Source organism: Mercenaria mercenaria, chromosome 1 (genome assembly GCF_021730395.1).
Source record: "Mercenaria mercenaria strain notata chromosome 1, MADL_Memer_1, whole genome shotgun sequence".
Classification (NCBI taxonomy): domain Eukaryota; kingdom Metazoa; phylum Mollusca; class Bivalvia; order Venerida; family Veneridae; genus Mercenaria; species Mercenaria mercenaria.
Genome location: NC_069361.1, coordinates 21799972 through 21820581, shown reverse-complemented (window position 1 = coordinate 21820581; position 20610 = coordinate 21799972). Strand labels below are relative to the sequence as shown.

The 20610-nt window shown below is 36.6% G+C and overlaps 2 protein-coding genes across 2 annotated transcripts in view; both read right to left on the bottom strand.

The window, feature by feature from the left end:
• The window catches only part of LOC123524107 (formin-like), a 74424-nt gene extending 71000 nt beyond the window's left edge, over nucleotides 1-3424 (bottom strand). The window contains exon 1 of the mRNA XM_053528602.1: nucleotides 1866-3424. Within this exon, the coding sequence (XP_053384577.1) occupies nucleotides 1866-3096 (1231 nt within the window). The 5' untranslated portion in view covers nucleotides 3097-3424. The remainder of the gene's footprint in view (nucleotides 1-1865) is intronic.
• A 143-nt stretch (nucleotides 3425-3567) lies between these two features.
• Nucleotides 3568-17556, bottom strand: LOC128549958 (uncharacterized). The gene is made up of 3 exons (XM_053528003.1): nucleotides 17283-17556; nucleotides 4092-5630; nucleotides 3568-3582 (listed from the first exon to the last, which is right to left on the bottom strand). Exons 2-3 carry the CDS (start codon nucleotides 4656-4658, stop codon nucleotides 3568-3570), a joined length of 582 nt encoding a protein of 193 aa, XP_053383978.1. The 5' UTR covers nucleotides 4659-5630; nucleotides 17283-17556.
• Between the last annotated feature and the right edge of the window lie 3054 nt (nucleotides 17557-20610).

Below are 20610 nucleotides of genomic sequence, written 5' to 3'. Positions count from 1 at the left end.
TTATCATCCGGAAACCATTTAACTGTTCCGAGTCACTGTGATCTTGATCTTTGACCTAGACTTCAAAGTTGAACTTGACCTGTATTTCATGATGTTACACCTGTGTACCAAAATTTATGATCCTAGGCCCAAGCATTTCTCAAATTAACATCCGGAAACTGTTTACCTGTTCCGAGTAACTGTGACCTTGACCTTTGACCTACAGACCTCAAAGTCGAACTTGACCTGTATTTCATGATGTTACACCTCTGTACCAAAATTTATGATCCTAGGCCCAAGCGTTCTCACGTTACCATCTGGAAACCGTTTAACTGTTCAGGGTCACTGTGACCTTTGACCTACTGACCCCAAATTCGAACTTGACCTGTATTTTCTGATGTTACACCTGTGTACCAAAAATTATTTAATTCGGTCAAGCCTTTCATGAGTTATCATCTGGAAACCATAAAACCAACGGACTGACGACCGACCGCCGAGCTCACTCCTATATACACCCCCCCGCCCCCCAAACTTCATTTTGTGGGGATATAAAAAACTATAGAAATAGTTTTTCATATGAAATTTGTTTAAATCAAGACAGTTTTGACACTCTTTACCTATATTTTCTTTTACAAAATAACCTTGGTACAAAATACCTTCTGAATCAGTTAAGTATGGCGATTAGCAAATATTGTGAAATTATTTAATTTCGTAGGCATGAAATTTTGTGGTTTTGGCCAAAACGGCTGTTTCGTGGGAACATAAATTCGAGGATTTTTGAAAAAAAAAAATTTTTTTTGTAATTTCCACAGGAATAGATCTAGTACTAAGTTATCATTTTGTTCTTGAATGTGAAACATGTGTCAAACAGCGCTACCATGGTTACCAAATTTGCAATCTACGCCGTGGGAGATTAGCAAGTGACCATGTGCCAATTAACGACCGCGTTATCTATAATTATACGAACCCTAAATTGCAAAACTTAATGAAACTGTGAAATATTCAATAAGAAAAGGTGGCGCCAATTAAAAAGTGTCAAAACTAGACTTTCATTTGGATAAATTTTGCAAAATTTTTAGTATCTACTTTTACTTTGACAAGCATGTCGTAAACAAACCACGGGTAAATGTCTGAATGATAGGTGGTTTTGTTCCGACGCATAGCTATGTTTATTGATGATGGAGCCTCCATAAACTACACGAAAGCTGCAGGTCAGTACTGCCGCATGTACACAACTATGGATCAGATCCGACGGTCTTTTTTGGCAACACTGCATACAATTAATATTATCGTGGGCACAATTTGTTCGTTGGGACTAAATTTCGTGGTTGAGCTGAGCCACGAAATCCACGAAAATAAATCCCCCACAAATAATAATGATTTTACAGTACAGAAGAAAACAAGGAGCTGCGTTCAATAAACGCTTGATGTCCCCAGTGGCATCCTTGCTGATAGATTTTGCTCCTAAGTCCAAAACAAGGTCAAGGTCAAACTGAGGTCAGGGATGTTTGAAGATGAGGAATGGTCACAGTTCACATCTATATTAGTATCAATTCATTCTTGTAAGAGGTATTGATGCTAGACGAAACGGTCCCATTTGGTTAACCAAGAGATGGTCCATATAAAGCAACCAAAGTCCAAAATGAGGTCAAGGTCAAGGTCAAACTGAGGTCAGGTGATGTCTGAAGATGAGGAATGGTCACAGGTTACATCTGCATTAGTATCAAGTCATTCTAGTAAGGGGTATTAATGCTAGACGAAACGGTCCCATTTGGTTAACCTCGTACCGACAACGAACGAATGAAAGAACGGACAAACGGATGGACAGGACAATCACTATATGCCTCCCGCATTAGTAGATGCTGGGGGCATAAAAAATTCCTTACCTTCAGTTTTATCTTCACTGGATGGTACTTTTGTCCCCGATTCACCAGCATCTTTGCTGTTGTCCTTGAAAATAGAGCTCAACTTTTGTTGATCCCTATCTCTCATTGCTTTATCTAAGTCAGTAACTGCCAAACTTCGCTTCAATGCTGGAGACGATCTTGCGAAATCTGCATCAGGAGTGTTGTCATAAGACTTGCTGCCTCGTATGGAAGACTGCTCTTTATCTGAAGTAGTTGGTTCTGAATAGTTTCTATGAAGTTTATGTGATTCCTCAGCATTAGGCTGGGAACCAGTAAATTCAGACTGTGACCTTCTATATTCCATGTTTTTTTCACTAATTCCTGACTCATCTTCAGCTGCTGGCACAGTCTGACCTATATTTTCAGAATCGAACACTAAATTAACATCTGTTTCTTTTTCAAGATCAGACAAAGCTTTTATTTTCCTGTCTGCATCAGAATCACTTGCTGGATTTACAATTTTACTAATATTGTCAGGTTCATTTTGAAAGTTACTGTTGTTGCTTGAAGTGTCCTCAAGACCATTTTGAGGCCCTGATTTTTCAACAGGAGAACATGGCACATTAGAAGTTCCAGATGTACTTCGTGTTCTTGGACTGCGTAACAAAGTTGCACCCACTGTGACCCTACTCCTATGGGCAGACCCTGTAACTCCCGTGTCATGTTTATTCTCTGAAATATCATCCGGCTTAACCCTGTTAGTACTTTGAGAACCTATTTCAATTTCATCAGTTTTAACAACTGAAGTAGAAGTGTCATTTTCAGACTTAGAATTTGCATTTTCATTTATGGTTTTCTCAGCAGTTTTACCATTGTCACCATTAGCAGCCTCTTTGTCACCAGTTGATGACTGAGGACTGTTTCTAGTTCTAGTTCTGAGATATCTCGCTGATATAAGAGTAGCAGTTTTCTCTGAAGCAGTAGATCTAGACCTGGCAAGTGAGGACAATCCCTCACGTCTCCATCTTGTTCTATCTGTCCCTGCCTCACTTACTTTATTTGACGCTTCTGTAACACTTCCAACTTTTCTACTACTTTCATCACTAACATTATCAGCATTTTGTTCACCATTTTCTTCACCATTCTCATCTTTACTTCCATCCCGAGATCGTACAAAAGGTTTTTTGGTGAGCAAATCTTTCAAACGAAAACTGTTAGCTCTCAATTTATTCCTAATGGCAACTTTATCAGCAGTTTGACTTTCGTCCATAGAAGCTGTGAGTTGATTGTCTCTTGGACTAAACTGCTTTGGAGAATGAGGACCATTTGGGCTGGCACTCTCAGCACCAGAAAGAGAGGTCTGTTTGTGAATTAGCAACTGCGACTTTCCAGTATTTAAAGGACTTTGGGGCCTTCTCAACAAAATAGAACTGGTCAAACTAGAACTTTGGATTTTTGGTGGAAGAACTGATCTAGATGTTGAATTATCACTATTTCCTGACTCAGTTGTAGTTGAGGCTTTATTTTCAGGTGATTGCTGGTTAATGTTATTTTGAGACTGTTCCTCAGAGCCTGAAGCTGGAGTTGATACAGTATTATTCTCCTGAAAATGATGTGTAAATGACAGTGAAACGCAAATATACATGCAGAACTACTCTGTCCTCAAAAATTCCATTAATAAAATTATAACAGGTTACATTACATCATTTACTATTCATGTTAATCTATAAAATGTGATTGTTCAGATTAAACATGCCTTAAATATAAGGTTATACACATAAATGACTTAAACTGACTTCTAACTGAAATAGTTATTGTCAAATTTCCTTGTTTCCTAAATCTTTTAGTAGATTAAGTTATTAATGCAGCATTGAACATGCTAAAAGCAGAAAGTTCTAAACTGTAGCATTAAAAAAACATTACATAAACTTCGTGCTTGCAAACTCAAATTTCATATTTTGTTCATTGCCAGCTAAATATATGACTGGTTTACACCCTGTATGATACATGTATCAGGCTAGCGTAATACGACACTCTAGTAAGTCGAAAACAAAATGAAAACCTAGACAGATGTTCCTTAAATTTCATATCTAGTCAGTCTTGATTCACTAAACTGAATTATGATTAAACTCAAAAGAATTAACATATCACTAATAAACAACCTTGCATTTCCTTCAATTCTATCAAGTTTCAAATAAGGTTTCAAGTTACTTCAACACTGCATAAATACTGACTTAAGTCATAGTGTAATTTTCAAAAACTTACCCCTGTAGGTGTGCCATCTCCTGAAGTTTGCCTTGTCATTCTGGCAGCTGCAGCAAGGGCTGGACTCTGTGCCCGTTGCAATATTCGATGCATTGGACTCCCTGGTCTCTGTAAGGCAGCCAACCTGCTACCTGGAGCCCCAGGACCCACAGTAGAGCTGGTAACAGTTCCATTTACTGTTGATGAAGTGGACTGCGATGAAATAGAAGCTGAAGAGCTAGTGGTTACAGAAGTAACAGATGTTCTTGCAGAACTATAAGGGTTATATGGCCTTGATAATCGGATTATTCTACTTGGCTGCTTAGTGGGCTCTTGTGCTTGTGCATTTGAAGCTTCGGGCTCTTCAGATTTATCTTCCCTTGTTGAGACATTTTCAGATGTTACAGTTTCGCTTTTCTCAGCTTCAGAAACTTGTTCTGGACCATTCATTTCTGAGTTATGTTTAGTATCGACAGTTTCTGCTGCCTGTTCACCGGTTTTATTTGTTGTATCTGATTTTTGGAAGGCTGATAACTCATGAATAATATTCTTCACAAATTTTTCATCTTCATTATCTGCTTCTGCCATTACAGTTTATTGTTTTCGTAGAATTTAAAAACATCAGTCCTATTAAATGATTTGTCACTTAAAACTTTCGCTTTCCATATATTTAATCTCATTTAATATCAGTTAGGACAATATCATAGTGGGATAGCAATGTTATATATAGGTTAATGGAATCTTGTATATGAAATCCAAATATTTTCAAAGTCGATAATTTGAGATCAATATATACTGTTACAATCCTAACTAATATTTATATAAATATGACAGAAGAGACGCTCATTGAGAACACTATAATTTTTACATACTTTCTTTTCACAGCCGACATTTCGGCCTGCTTGAATTAATCCCTAGTCAGGTTTTAAATTTAAATCTCCCATTTCAATATGATATGTTTTTGATATAACGGCAGTACTGGGATAGTACGTCAGTACACTTGCCAAAAGTTAATATAGCCTTTGTAACTTCTCCTTCGTGCCAGTCGACTGCGATAAAAGTCATAATCAATGATATGGCTAATTTTCAGATTAAACTTTAAAATGTCCAAACTTTCCTTTCGATGACTCCTTTCCTGAATATTGCTTTTCCGTAACGTGTTTATCCATCAAATTTACTTGTAAACAACTACAGTATAAACCGTATTTTTTTCTTATCATCAATGTAACTAATGTGAAAAATTTGTTTTGCCTCTTTTCACACAGATTTAGGTGTTGCAAGTCAATTAACTGTGCAGTTTCACCATTTCCACACTGGTAATTTCATTATGCACAACATTTACAAAACTATTTAGATCTATATCATTTCACAAAATGTTATCAATTTATTGCCCTGCTAACTTTATACATAATAGTTAAATCCATTTTGATTCTCTAATATTAGTCATAATTTACCATAAATAATCCAATTATATACACAGGTGCTTTTGTGCCTTGTATTTCAAATACATTGACTTTTCTTCCTTGATAATACTGTATAGTCGACCTGTATTCTAAATCCCTGCAAAAGAGTAAAATATAGATTAAATATAGACACATGGTCATATTTACAATGCATATAACATTAACAAATATACCTGAACTGGGTGAGGTCAAAAGTCGGCAATACATATCTCGTAAAGAATGTAGTTTTATAAATAACATGTACATTTAAAATTAATTGTTCTCGTGTATTAACGCTTTCAAAGACTCTCACTATTTATTAATTTGTTACCAGGTTACCAGGTGAGACCAGATTATGTCAACAATTTAATTAAAGTCACTTATCTTTTTCACAATAAGAAAATGTTTTCTCAAAAAGAATCTACCTGGTCATGGTCAAAATATAATTTCTAAAGAAGTTTTGTTACTTATAACACCTTATAGCAGGAAAAAACACCTTTAAAACATGTGATAAATCTAAAAACTAGATCATTAGAAACCACTTTTCAATTACTTTTTCACTCATGTAACCTGTATACTCCCTGCCATTCCATCCCCAACAACACCTCCCCCACCCCCTGCCCATAAAAAATACCCAAAAAGGTTAACAATAGATTATGCAGGGTTTTTTATTATTTAATTTTATCTGACACAAATCCATCACTAAAAGTCTAACAAGAGCTGTACGCTTAACTTTTCTCAGTGCTTGACTCTGAATTAGAGCTTTGCCAGTAAAAGGGGCATAAATCTGTCAAAATTCTAATCAGAGTTATGGGGATTGTTTCTTATGGTGTAGCCTTTGATAATATACTAATATACATGTAGTAAATAACTATTTTAAGTTTCAAGTCAATAGCTTTGATAGTAACAGAGATATAGGATGTTATATAAAACTTTAACAAAAAAAATTTAAGTTAAAAAGGGGCATAACTCTGTCAAAATTCAAATAAAAGTTATGCGAATTGTTTCTCCTGGTGTAGACTGTGATAGTGGATAACTGATTCAAGTTTCAAATAAAAAGCTTTGATAGTAACAGAGATATTTGACTTTATAAAAAACTTTAACCAAAGAATTATAAGTTAAGAAGGGGCATAAATCTGTCAAAATTCAAATCAGAGTTATAGGATTGTTTCTCCTGGTGAAAACTGTGATAGTAAATAACTGTTTTAAGTTTCAAGTCAAAAGCTTTGATAGTAACAGAGATATTTGACTTTATCAAAAACTTTAACCAACGGCAACGCGATGCTGACACCGATAGGGCAAGTGCATTAGCTCTATATTTTCTTTGATAAGTCAAGCTAAAAATGATAGTGAAAGTAATCAGTATTAAGCAAAACTTGAGCTTTTGCACCCCTCCATTTGCAGACCCCAGTTTAAATGATTCAACTGAACAACATAATATAATGAAACTTCACACATTCTCTTGCTTGGGTACAAACAATTCCACATTTATCGGCATTTATGACATTTTTCACATTTCCTCTATTCTTTTAGAGATATATTTAAGAATCTGTTATGATGAAAAAGAACAATATAATTATGTCCTATTTTGTTTTATATTATTTTGTATTTGCTCCTTAAATATAACTTATTTAAAATACTGGACACTTCTTTAAATTTCAATACTATTTCTAGTTTTACATTAATTTTGCATTTGATACATAACAGATATTGAGATATTTCAAGTTAAAATCTGACTCAAATGGGCAAGCTTTAAAACTGAGTAGCTTCACAATTTTCTTTGCTGTGCTGATTTCGGCAAAGAATTTGACAGGGCTTTTTTCACTATATAACAGAGGCCGATATTTGGCTACTTCACAATTCAACAAGAGCACCACCTTGTGGGTGCACAGACGCTCATCTGTTTTTTGTCTCTGTGTAATGGATATATTGTCCTACCCATGATTATCTAAGTCCAAAAGGGACCATAATTCTTGCAAAAAGCAATGTAGAGTTACGGTACTTGCTGAACAGAGTCAGCTTTTAGTGGCAAATAACTGCTCCAAGTTTTAAAGCAAAAGCTTTGGCGGGAAAGGAGAAAAGTTGACCTAAATGCAAAACTTAACCAAGATATCTGATATTTCCTAAGTCCAAAAGGGGCCATAATTCTTGCAAAAAGCAGGATGGAGTTATGTTTCTTGCTGTACAGAGTCAGCTTTTGATGGTGAACAAGTGTTGTAAGTTTCAAAGAAATAGCTTTAATAGTTTAGGAGAAAAGTTGACCTAAACATAAAACTTAACCAAGAAATCTGATATTTTCCAAGTCCAAAAGGGGCCAAAATTCTTGCAAAAAGCAGGATAGAGTTATGTTTCTTGCTGTACAGAGTCAGCTATTGATGGTGAACAAGTGTTGCAAGTTTTAAAGCAATAACTTTGATAGTTTAGGAGAAAAGCTGACCTAAACATAAACTTAACCAGGCAACGCCAATGCCCATCAAGTGATGACAATAACTCATGATTTTTTCCCAAAAAATCAGATGAGCTAAAAACAGCCTCTTCAATCGAAAAAATGGTATGGTTGTCTGGACAACAACAACGCTACATGCAACCCACTCCCCCCCACCCCACACACACACACAAATGTGGGGGCATTAAATTATCTAACTTGTATTGAGCACTAAGTGAACATAAGTGAGAAATAATTATCAGATATTCTAACATGACCAGTAAATAACTTACATACATGTACATGTAGAGCAAAATCTATCTCGGGTTATTCTGCAATAAACCACTCCTGTGCAATGATGTCATCTGACCTAGGTGCGTAGCACGGTCGTAAAAAGTAGTTACCAACTTTTCTAACACTGCTGATACATGTACTAGTATGTTGTGTTAAAATCGAAATAATAAGTTCCCATGTGTGATTTATCGTAAAATAACCCGAATTTTTCGTTCTAATGCGAAACAATAAATCACTCAGGCCTACGGCCTTCGTGATATATTCTTACGCATAAGAACTCAAAACACGGGTTATTCTACGATAAACCACGTTTGGGAACTTACTACTGTTTGCAGATCAAATTGCCCCTTCAACCTTTTTGAAATCGATAGAGTTGCTCTTTTACGTCACAAAAACGGTGAAGCTGAAGCTATTTTTGGCGCAATGCTGACAGGTTAACCCCGCCTCATTCATTCACCTTGTCGTGAAACTTTTTTCTTTATCTTGACGTCACACAAAGCGTGCGCTCTGACTCTATCTTTGAAGTATCGCCGTACTTGCATACATTGTAAAGTGCAATAAGGTGATAATAGATATATATTGTTTTAAAAATAGAATATAGAATATTTCAACTACGTTCAAATGAAAACAGCCTTTTTTGTTATGACAATTATTATCGACGAAATTTTCAACCATGCAAAAGTATACATGGTTTTATAGAAAGGTATCATCATTGAACCTTCAAGCTACGCAACACTTGTAGAAAATGTACTTGTTGTATCCATAAAAACTGATTTATTTGATATTCAAACTTTTGCAGAGTCTTCCGTAGCTTAACTATCGCAAATCTAACTCCATTATAGATCTAGTTTTTTAAATTTTATTTTGGTGTAGATCTATGTGAATTTAACTTCTATTTATCTGAAGTCGTTTAAACACTATTTCAGTTATTTATATACAGGCAGTTGATAGGCCTTGTCTTCGTTCATGGAAAGAAACAGTTATAGACTCACATAAGTCAAAATAATTCGACGTTTAGTTTGTTTTATATTTGTGACAGTCACTCTAAAAGGACCAAAATAATTGAGGTTAATCATAGTACACCGTCATGTAAAGTTATTGGTTTTATCGCTTGCACATATGTGTAACGTTAATCGTTTTAAGGGGAATTATGATAACTTTTACATAAATTAATGAGGAATTGAATCCCCTTTTTGATTAGTCTAAATAATGAGACCTCTTAATACGCTGTCTACCTAAAGGGGATATCGACCAGTCAAAAAATATAACGATATTCAACTGTTGAGTAGAGCTACAATTATTTGGACTACCTTTTGAGATACATGAATGTAAGTTTTATCTGAATTTATATCTATCTTATATTCGCAACAAAATCAGCATTTAAACCCAAATCTTGCGATGACAATTTCTTTCGAGTGGAGAAAATAACTCGTAACTGTTTACTAGGATCGTGTCAAATGAGTTAGACTAAGACTCAAATATTCCGTAAGAAATTGCCAACTTTTTTCAGCTAAAGAGGCATGGTCAGTTCCGGGACGAACTTATGCCCTTCAAGCAATCATGAGCGAATCCAGCAACTCGAGTCAGTCGCATTTTATTATTATTGTGAAAGCAAAACATGAGATATTTAAAAGAAAAGTATGTAGCAAAATTTAGTCAGAAAAAGGCCTGTAATGTATAACAAGAGTCTTTTTTCATATTCACGCTACCTAAATGTAGTGTGCATTGTGGCAAGATTTATTTAAATTTTAAATGAAGATTTGATCTAGTACATTCTGTTACGTTCCGGTTAAACATCCCTTCCAACATTATTTAAATCAGCATTTCTCGGTCATGCAGCCAATGTTTAACAAGTTCATTCAGTGTATTTTTTACTCGTATCGGAAAGGCGGAGTTACCTGTATAGACGAGATCCAAAAATAGCTTCAGCACAGCTGCTTTTGTGACGTAAAGGTAAAAGTCTATCGATTTAAAAGAAGACGAAAGGGCAATTTGATCTGCAAACAGTAGTATTATTTCTGAATTAACAATTGGAACAAACCCATTACATGGCCAAGTCTGGTTAACTGTCCTTAAGTTAAAGCAGAATATTTTACAGTTCATAACGAAACCCCTTTCACTCAGCATCCTCAACATAAAATTGACAAAAAATAAACATTAATCAATGGTACTGTAATTGCAGATTTTTTTTTAAAGCGAAAATACATTCCATTTCCAAAAAATATCATAAAAGATCCTTCAAGCAAGACAGAATCAACTCAGAAAATCAAAGAGTATGTGATGTCTTATGTTTAGCATCCCGATTGGTCGATCAATGCATGTTGATGTTCGGCCAATAAATCATTTATGCTACTGATTCTTAGTGAATATTTCCTTGAACAAGTGCAACACTGAATTTCAGCTACAGATACTGTGGCAACAGATTTAACCATGGGGCCAAAACTAAAATTAGGTATGTTTGCTGTCTCCCAACCAACTCGCTAAAAACACTGCACTCCGAATTTTTTTATTGGCCCACAGAGCAGAATTTTTTTTTAAAGTTCTGATCAGCTGCAAACTGCATTCTCGTGTGGCCAAAGATTTAACCATGGGTCATAAAAGTAAAAGGAATGTTTTTGAAGGTTTAAAGTTGAACTGTAACCCAAGGTCATTATTAGAGGCCGATCTGAAATAGCAATCAACACTTACAGGGATCTTTTCAAGCACCTGGGTAGAACCATTAAACATGGAATCAACTTCATAACCTTCCGTGAGGATCAAATCCTCAGCTGTGTGAAGTAGTGATTCCATTCTGCTGTGGAGACCCCAAGAGTCAAAATAAATATGCAAATGAAAATAAACCATAATTGTTATCAAAATAGCTGTCTCTCAAAAAATATCTTGAGATTCATACAAAATAGAATCACAGTTTGAATTTTAAGAAAAATATATGGAAATATATCAGCAGCCGTTAATACATTAATAATATTATAATAATCACATATTCCACAGATATCTTTTCTCAATAAGCAATATATCTGTTTGACTACAACCACAAACAACTATACAGACATGCACAGATGTTAACTTAAGTAAAAATTGAAACTGTCTGGTATACTATGTATTATTTCAATTTACATGATATGAAAGCCACTTAAGTGGCATTTGGATTAGGGCATAAAATCTTACCCACCAAAATGTTAAGTAATCAAAGTCACAAGAAGGAAACATCCTACACAGACAACTTACTCGGTTTGTGTTACATTCATCAAATCGGTCAAATCAGCCCGATACCTGGACTCCAAACGTGTCATGTTCTACAAAATATACCATCACCTTGTAGCTGTCTCCCTCCCTAAATACTTAGAAGCCACAACAAGGTAAACCAAACATATCATATAGATCATATCAGGCTCAGTCTCCATCAAGTCCATACCCCAGATGTCAGGTCAGATTATTTCAAGTACTCCTTCCCATCCCCCATATCCACAGTGTTGTGGAATATGTTAAGCCCCCCATCCCCATCCCTAGTACTGCAACATTGCCTGACCCACGAGTCCTTTAAGAGGTCAGTGTCATATCTCAGAGCCAATTAATGGCAACTATATTTATTCTGTTGATACTGCTTCCTATTTTAACTGCAGACATTATCTGCTTGATATTCGTGCTGATAATTTTCTTTATAGGTGGGCCGTTGGTCTAGTGGTAACACGCTTGACTGTCAATCCAGAGGTCCGGGGTTCGAATCCCGGTCCAGGCACTGGAAATTTCTGAGAAGCTCTTGAGTGGCTCCCACCTAACTAGAGGCCTGTACTGGTTCTTCCCAGGAAAGACGGCTTCGCTTGTATCGGTGCTATACACCGGGCACGTTAAAGAACCAGACTGTCTATTCGCAAAGAGCTAGGTAAAGTTAGCCGGACATGTCTGTATCTAAAACGTTCTCTCTGTCTGTTCTGGGGGCTTTATCTCACTCTGTTCCTCTGGTCAGATCACTCTGTGTCTGTACTAGTAGATGAATTTCGCGCCCTGTGTGGCTGCGCCTGCTATATGTAAAGCGCCTTTGAACGTGTTTATCATGGAAAGGGCACTATATCAATCTGGTATAATAATAATAATCTATGTGATGGTTGTGCCGATTATAGTAGTTATTCACATAACTGTCATTTATAACCCATCTGAGTTATTGCTTAACTTGTTTCAGTTATCATAAAATATTACAAAGCCCTCCTGTGCCAATTCCTCATTTTGAATGAGACTAATGCAATTATTTCCTGAAAACTTGACCTTTTATCTTTCCAGCTATGCAGTAAAAATTTTTTACGCAAGGCTGATAAAGTTTTACACAAAAGTTTTAAAGCCAGCGATTTTTTTCCTTCTTTATAAAGTACCCCTAAAAGGACCTTTTCCCAACTGAAAAAATGCAATCTTTTTCCCCAATTAGCCTCCAAAAATTCCCCAAATGACCAAATTAAGTTTGCATTTTGATGACTGCAGAAAGAAAACTTAGTTACATTGACAGTCACCATGAATTAACCATTTAAACAGTTTGTTTGATGCTATTTACATAGAATTAAAGGAAGAAGCATTCTAAATGATGTTATTAATTAACTATAAAAATTCCCAATCTGAGTAAAAACCCCGCTATTTTTCCCAATTTATCTGGTACCGGACCTTTTCCCAAAAGGGCAAAAAAAATCACTGCTTAAAGCTATAAAACTCTTAATATCCCATTATGCTTATATATAAATCAGGTCATGCTCAAACTAAAAGAGAATTTGTTTGCTACTAATTTCACTTTATAGGTCACTTTGTGAGAACAACAAAAAGACTTTTTTTGAATAACTTACCTGAGTTAACTATATTTTATAACTACTACAGGTTATAAAATGCTTGAAAAAGTAACTGAAATAGGTTACATAACTTACAACAGTTACACCCCTGACTGGTTAAGGTACTTGCTGTGCAGAGTCAGCTTTTAATGGCGAATAACTGCTCCAAGTTTTAAAGCAATAGCTTTGACCATTAAGAAGAAAAGTTTTACCTTTGAAATTGGGTTTTCAGGTCGAGTGGAACCCCTGCTAATTTGCATGACTCGTGCGAATAAAAATGTCAGCAAGATCTTCTTGCCAATAAACCGTTTCTATTTCAACAAATCTGTCAGTCTGGTTCTTGCTGAAGGTGTACATGTTTTATACTTTTATCTTCACAATCAGTTAGTGAGCACCATGCCCATAATACTTGTAATTAGATGTAAGGGCTTAGGCAGTATGAAGGGGCAGAAATTATCATAATTATATAAATAGGTCGGAGACATCCCCTGAATTGAGAGGCATTCTCTCGATCTAAATCAATTACCGGTAATCTAATCAATTAAAACAATCATTTCATTACAGTCGCATTATCTATTCATTTAAACAACTTATTATTTCAAGTAAACTTTACAAGAAATACAATGTCATAGAAATTTTCTTAAGCATTAAAATGCTTCAACAAAATTCCCAAATAATTTGGATTTTGAAATTTTGATGAGAAAGATAATTTTCTATATTCGAAATAAATTTGCGCATTCTAAAATGAGAATTTTGATTATTCTTTCATTGTGTTTCATTGCTTAAGCTTATATGAGTCTTTCGATCGGAAGACATTTTGTCTTCTAAGTTCTATCTATCTATCTATGATTACTGCCTCTTCCAGACAGTAAGACTATGAGACATAGCATGATTGTTAAAATGTTAAAAACAGTAAAAGAGGGTTAACTAGAGCTATCACTAAAGGTGATGAATGTACCCCCCCCCCCCCCCCCCCCCCGCATGCACTGACACAGTACATTGAATTTGACACACACAAGACTGCATAATTATGTGGACTGTATGTATACAGTATAGTAACAAAAAACAAAGTCCCATAACTATGCAGAATATTTATCTAAAAGAATGTAACATGCACAACTAGGGTTGGTACTGATCACTTGTGTGAAGTTTCATTAAATTGTGTGCAAGGGTTTGGTAGATTAGGCACGCACAAGATTGCATATGCAGGCTGTATGTACATAGTATGTTAACAAGAAACAAAGTCCCATAACTCTGCAATTTTTGCCGCTGAAAGAACCTAACATGCCCCATGCACAACTACTGTTGGTACTGATCACTTGTGTGAAGTTTCATTAAATTGTGTCAAGGGGATGAGGAGAGATGGTGCACACAAGATTGTGTCTATGTATATAGTATAGTAACAAAAAAACAAAGTCCCATAACTCTGCAAATTTTTTTTCTGAAAGAACCTAACATGCCCCATGCACAACTACTGTTGTTACTGATCAGTTGTGTGAAGTTTCATTAAATTGTGTCAAGGGGATGAGGAGAGATGGTGCGCACAAGATTGTGTCTATGTATATAGTATAGTAACAAAAAAACAAAGTCCCATAACTCTGCAAATTTTTTTTCTAAAAGAACCTAACATGCCCCATGCACAACTACTGTTGGTACTGATCACTTGTGTGAAGTTTCATTAAATTGTGTCAAGGGGATGAGGAGAGATGGTGCGCACAAGATTGTGTCTATGTATATAGTATAGTAACAAAAAAACAAAGTCCCATAACTCTGCAAATTTTTTTTCTTAAAGAACCTAACATGCCCCATGCACAACTACTGTTGGTACTGATCACTTGTGTGAAGTTTCATTAAATTCTGTCAAGGGGATAAGGAGAGATGGTGCGCACAAGATTGCGTCTACGGACAGACGACCAGACGGACAGACAGACAACCTGAAACCAGTATACCCCCCCTTATAACTTTGTTGTCGGGGGGTACAAAAACAACTGCTATAATTAATACTGGAACAGGGCCACTGCCTGCTTGAAGGATTCAAGATCAGACAGAGTCACAATATGCTGGGGTAACCTGTTCCACAGGACTGTGGAATGAGGGAAGAAGGAGAATTTAAAGAAGTCCGAGTTGACATGAATTTGGCAGAGACTGAGGGGGTACATCTGTCTTTCGAACGAGAGAGTGTTTAGTTAAAGTTTAGATCGAGAGAATGTCTCTCAACCCAGGGGAAGTCTCCGACCTGTTAAACTGACACTTCCTGTAACTTTATATCTATCTATCTATCTATCTATTTATACTGCAGTGTTGAACACTCCTCTCTGCGAGTATTATGTGCAGCTGCGCGCCTGTACAAGAAGTGAAAAGTAGATTGGATAAGAGGGTAAAAGTAATACATGGTGTGTATTGCAAGTATGAATACAGTTGTTAGTGTTAAAAACAAGAAGGATTTACAGATAAAAGCAGTTTAAAAACAGGTCTATCATATTAAGCATTATTGTGTACAAGTTTGGTCACACCCTGCTTAAACTGATTCAGGGTTGGGGGCTTGCACAAGTTGTACTGGAAGGGAATTCCAAAGCACTATGGTGGCTGGAAAGAAAGGGTACTTAGGGTAATTACAGGGAGTGAGGATCTGAGTATAGGAGTGGGGATGCATATGTCTTGTTTGACGGGATGGGGGGCTGACATAGGGGGAGAGTGGCACAGCAACCAAACCATTCACTATCTTGTAGAACATAAGTAGGCGTGAATCAGATCTCCTATCTTCAAGGGTATGCCATCTCAGCTGAGTCGGTGACATAGCATGTTTGTGACACTGCTGTAAGGGGAGTAGTCATGATTAACCCATTGCGCTGCCCTCCGCTGAATCATTTCGATCTGGTGGATGTTTTGTTGGGTGTAAGGGTTCCAAGCACAGCTAGCATATTCTAGCTGTGGGCTGACTAGGGCTTTATAAGCTACTTCTCGAAATTTTGGGTTCTTGCATGGGATATTTCGCTTGATGAAGTTTAGTGTTTGGGACGTAACTAAATTGATGTGTTTATTCCAATTAAGATCTGAGGATATAGTGACCCCAAGGTACTTTGCATCAGGAACTGTTTCCAAGACTTGGCCATGGAGTGTGTACTTTGATTTAAAGGGGTTTTTTGACCTTGTTATGTTCATAACAGTGCATTTTGAGGGGTTGAACTCCATGTCCCACTTACTTTCCCATAGCTGTAACCTATTTAAGTCTTGCTGGAGGATGTTTTCTTGGGCAGAACTATTTACAGTTAAATAGACAGCAGTGTCATCGGCGAATAAACGAACCTGTGAAATCAGATTTTCAGGCAGGTCATTAATGTAGAGTAAGAATAGAAGAGGCCTAAGACGGAGCCCTGTGGGACTCCGGATGTTACTGGAACTTCTTCTGATGTTTCACCATTCACAAGGACAGACTGGCGCCTGCCAATCAAGAAAGACTTGACCCATTGCAACGTGGTGCTCTGAACGCCATGTTGATGAAGTTTGTACAGAAGTTTCAGATGGTTAACCTTATCAAATGCTTTAGAGAAGTCCAGAAGGATCAAGTCCGTCTGGTGGCCTTGAATTAACTTTCGGGATAGATCTTCTACAAGTTCGAGTAACTGCGTTTCGCATGACCTTTTCTCTCTGAACCCATGCTGTACGTCATAGAGGACATTGTTAACCTGGAAGTGCTTGGTAATATTTGAGGCTATGATGTGTTCCAGTAACTTACAAAGAATACAAGTTAGGGAAATTCAATAGGCCGGTAATTTGCAGGATTGCTTTTGTCACCCTTCTTAAATAAAGGAGTGACATTGGCCTTGGTCCAGTCAGCTGGGATAGTGCCCGTGTCAAGGGACCTTTGAAAGAGCTTAGTGACTAGTGGTGAGATTTGTTCACTAAGATTTTTAAGACGGATCGGCTTTAGACCATCGGGACCACATTATATCCATGCTTACTCTTTTCTTTAACTAGTTTTAGTTTTAAATTATACCCTTACAGATGTGTCAACTGTCTATGCACCCCCTGTGTCAACAGACGTCTTTATCAGTTAAATGATATTCTCAGTTTTAAAGTTCAGAATACTTTCTATCTTTCCCCACCCACTTTAATATACACAACGAATTTAATTTTAACTGGTACAAACAAAAATCAACGTTTACCCCTAACAGACACCCATGCAAAGGTATAATGATATAAACATAAAAAACGTTGTAATTTCTTTAGTAACAATGCTTACCCCTATCTTCGTGTTATATACACAAAAAACAATAGTAACTCCTTGTTCTCTCGGAATTTCTCTTTACGCAGTTAGCTCCCTTACTTGTCCTTTTAATAAAACCAAAGATGCTTTAAATACCGACAAGGCATTTTTAATGTGCGTCAAGTATCTTCGGCTAATGCGACATCTAAGGTACCTATATAATACCTATTGGTTCTTTCGTATTATTTGGTGTTAAAAAGCTCGAAAACATTCTAAACACTGCGTAGAACAGTACTGCCCCTTAACTCGGTTGCACCCTTTTTTTAATAAAACCAAAGACACTTTAAATACCAACAACGCATTTTTAATGTAAAAGTGTAAAAGTATAAAATACACAGTCTATTTATTTCTATAGTTCTTTGGCCAAGTATCTTCGGACGTGTCTATAAAGATAATGAGATATCTAAGCTACGCGAAAATACCTATTTATTCTTTAGTATTATTTGATGTTATAAAGCACAAAAACATTCTAAATACTGCGTAGAACAGTACAGCCCCTTAACTCGCTTGGAAAACATCCTAAACATCTCAGAAATTTCCTATCCCTGACTGGAATTTGAACCCACACTTCTTAGTTTGAAAAATATTTTATTTTTAAGGCAACATACACATAACATGTACAACAAATTTTTACATGTCAAATACATGGATTGGAAAACAAGCTGATAGCTTATGTAAATTCCTTTCCAAGGAACACCTCTTGATGGACACAAAGGAAAGATATCATATCGTAGCTTGCTGTTCGCTCGAGTCCTGGTTACCGCTTTCCTACGGAGGTGAAGACCCAGGGTTTGAATCCTTAATTGTTACTCCAATTGTGGTGTGTCCTTGGACAATGCACTTTATCACGATTACCTCAGTCGACCCAGCTGTAAAGGGGGAGGGGGTGGGGGTAAGGTATAATTGGTTTTAACTGTTCTTAAATTAAGGTCGCTCAAAAGCTCTACAGAGCTTATGTTCATTGTTTCACAAATCGACGGTAAATAAAATTTACGTTTACGTTTGCTTTTACCAGATGCACCAACACATTTTTTTATACCGACAGAATCGGCGAGGAACGGCACCCAAAGAAATTTCTATATTTCTCGAGGAGGGGACCGATATATAAATGCAGAAAATCTCTGCTTCTTGCTGCATAATGCTGGGGTCGGCTAGGGTGTGTGTATTTCATCATGTAGCTCAATGAATCTCTATGGCAAGGATGGTCCCCAATGACCAGGCAACATATTTTCCTATATATTGACAGAATCGGAGAAGAACGGCACCCATAGAAATCGTCATATTTTATAAAAGTTGGTACGTACAAAAAAATAGTGAGTTTGACCAAATAGCCGCGTCTTCATAAAAAATACGCATAAACTTTCACTGAAGTTTCTTTTGACAGCTTTAAGGCGGACACGTTTCATTATAATCATAAATTGCAAGCTCAGCTGCGTCAGTTGCAGAGGGAAAAAATTCAGCTCCCGAACTTTGGTAAAACATGCATTTCTACGCAGCATTAGCAGTAATAGGTACCGTTTCTCGCCAAATTTGTCCGTATATAGCAATGTGTGTTAGTGCTTTGTCATCAGGGACCATCACGGCGCTACCATCAGAATCCCAAATTTTGGCCAAAAGCCGCTATTTTCTATGACATATACATAAATATTTATATGGAACGGTCGTTTTGGTACTATTTTTAGTGCAGTGCAACACATCTTTCAAAAGGTTTATAGTGACTTTAGAAAGTGGCTTCAGAAAGTGCATGTTATAAACTACCATATAATAGCTTCCGCCAATGACAAAGTCCTCGAGAGCCGCGTGTGCGTATACAAACAACAACAACAACAAAAAACTTTAACACGGATGAAAGGCAACTGACAGTTATATCTATCTGCCTATCTTTCTTTACTGCCTGACTCTTTACAGGGACGTGGGCACTTTCGTGCGCGTCAAGTCACAAAGATTGTTAGCAGAAATAAATTGGGATCGAAAAAAGTGTTAGTGATTTAAAAGATTAAAACAGAGGTGAAAACCAAGGCTATGGTGAAGCGAAGCATGTTAAGTGTGTATTGCTAATAGCAACATTGAATTGCTCAAGAGTTGGGGAAGTCATTCATATGACTAAAGTCCTGAGAGGGGTGGGGGGACGAGTATTTGTAATAGTAAGTGGTTATTGATGTGTAAGACAGTGGACGATAATCCTTGTTATGGGGATGAGATAATCTTCCATGGGAATTGCAACCAGATGATATGTGATATATACAAAAGAGAGAACCATCAGTCGAGGCGCAAGAGATCTAACCTGCGTCATCTAATACTGTATATGGCATATAGGTGACACTGGAAGTGCGACCAAAGTAGGACAAAGCCCAAACACGCGACCCGTCTTTGAACCGTTTTTATTTGGTCTATTTGAGTTTGTGTATATGAGACTAGACTCCGGAGCTATACTCCAGCTGCGATCAGACGAAGGTCTTGGAAGTAAGGAGTTTAAATTTGACTTTTATATTCATGAGAACCAATGGTTTGGTTTGCCTTTTTATTTTACCTATTAATGTGTCTGTCCCACGAGAGATCGTTTGAAGTATCCACGCCAAAGTATTTTGCCAAGGCGACACATTCTAGTACTGTATTATGCATGTTGTATTGTAAGGGAATAGGATGTTTCCTTGTCACGTGGATGACTTGACACTTGGAGGAACTGAATTCCAAATCCCAGTTAAGCTTCAGTTTTTCTTTTGTTCGAGGTCATTTGGAGGGTATTTGATTGGATATGATATGGAAGAGGCAAATGACATGTATATTGCAGTGTCTTCGGAGACAGAGGATAGTCTTTGAAAGACCACTTATGTACGCTAGGAAGAGGCGGATAGCTTGTTCAATAGTAAAGTAATTAATAAGATATGGAACCATTCTAGCTTCAATTCCAATGAAAATATCGTGGTCATGAAATTTTGTCAAAAAATAACCATTCCATCATACTTTTTGTGTATTCAGCTGCTACAGTTCTCAACCAATTTAAAAGATAATAGGTATATATCGTCAGCATAAGTGGACATGTGAAAAATGTTGGGACTTTTATGTACACTTTTTTTCTTCTGTTATGCTGCTTTTTGAGCTTTACGACATCAAAACTATATTCGATCTTCCGTAAAAAAAAACAACAAAAAAAAAAAAACAACAACAAAATAAACTCCGTAAATATCAGCAGCATGAAGCACATTTTAAGGATTTTAAATTTTAGTCATTTTATATCATTATAGTTAAATTATATTACCGCTTCATTCGCCCTGCCTTGAGTACATTAGCAATTCTTGTTTGG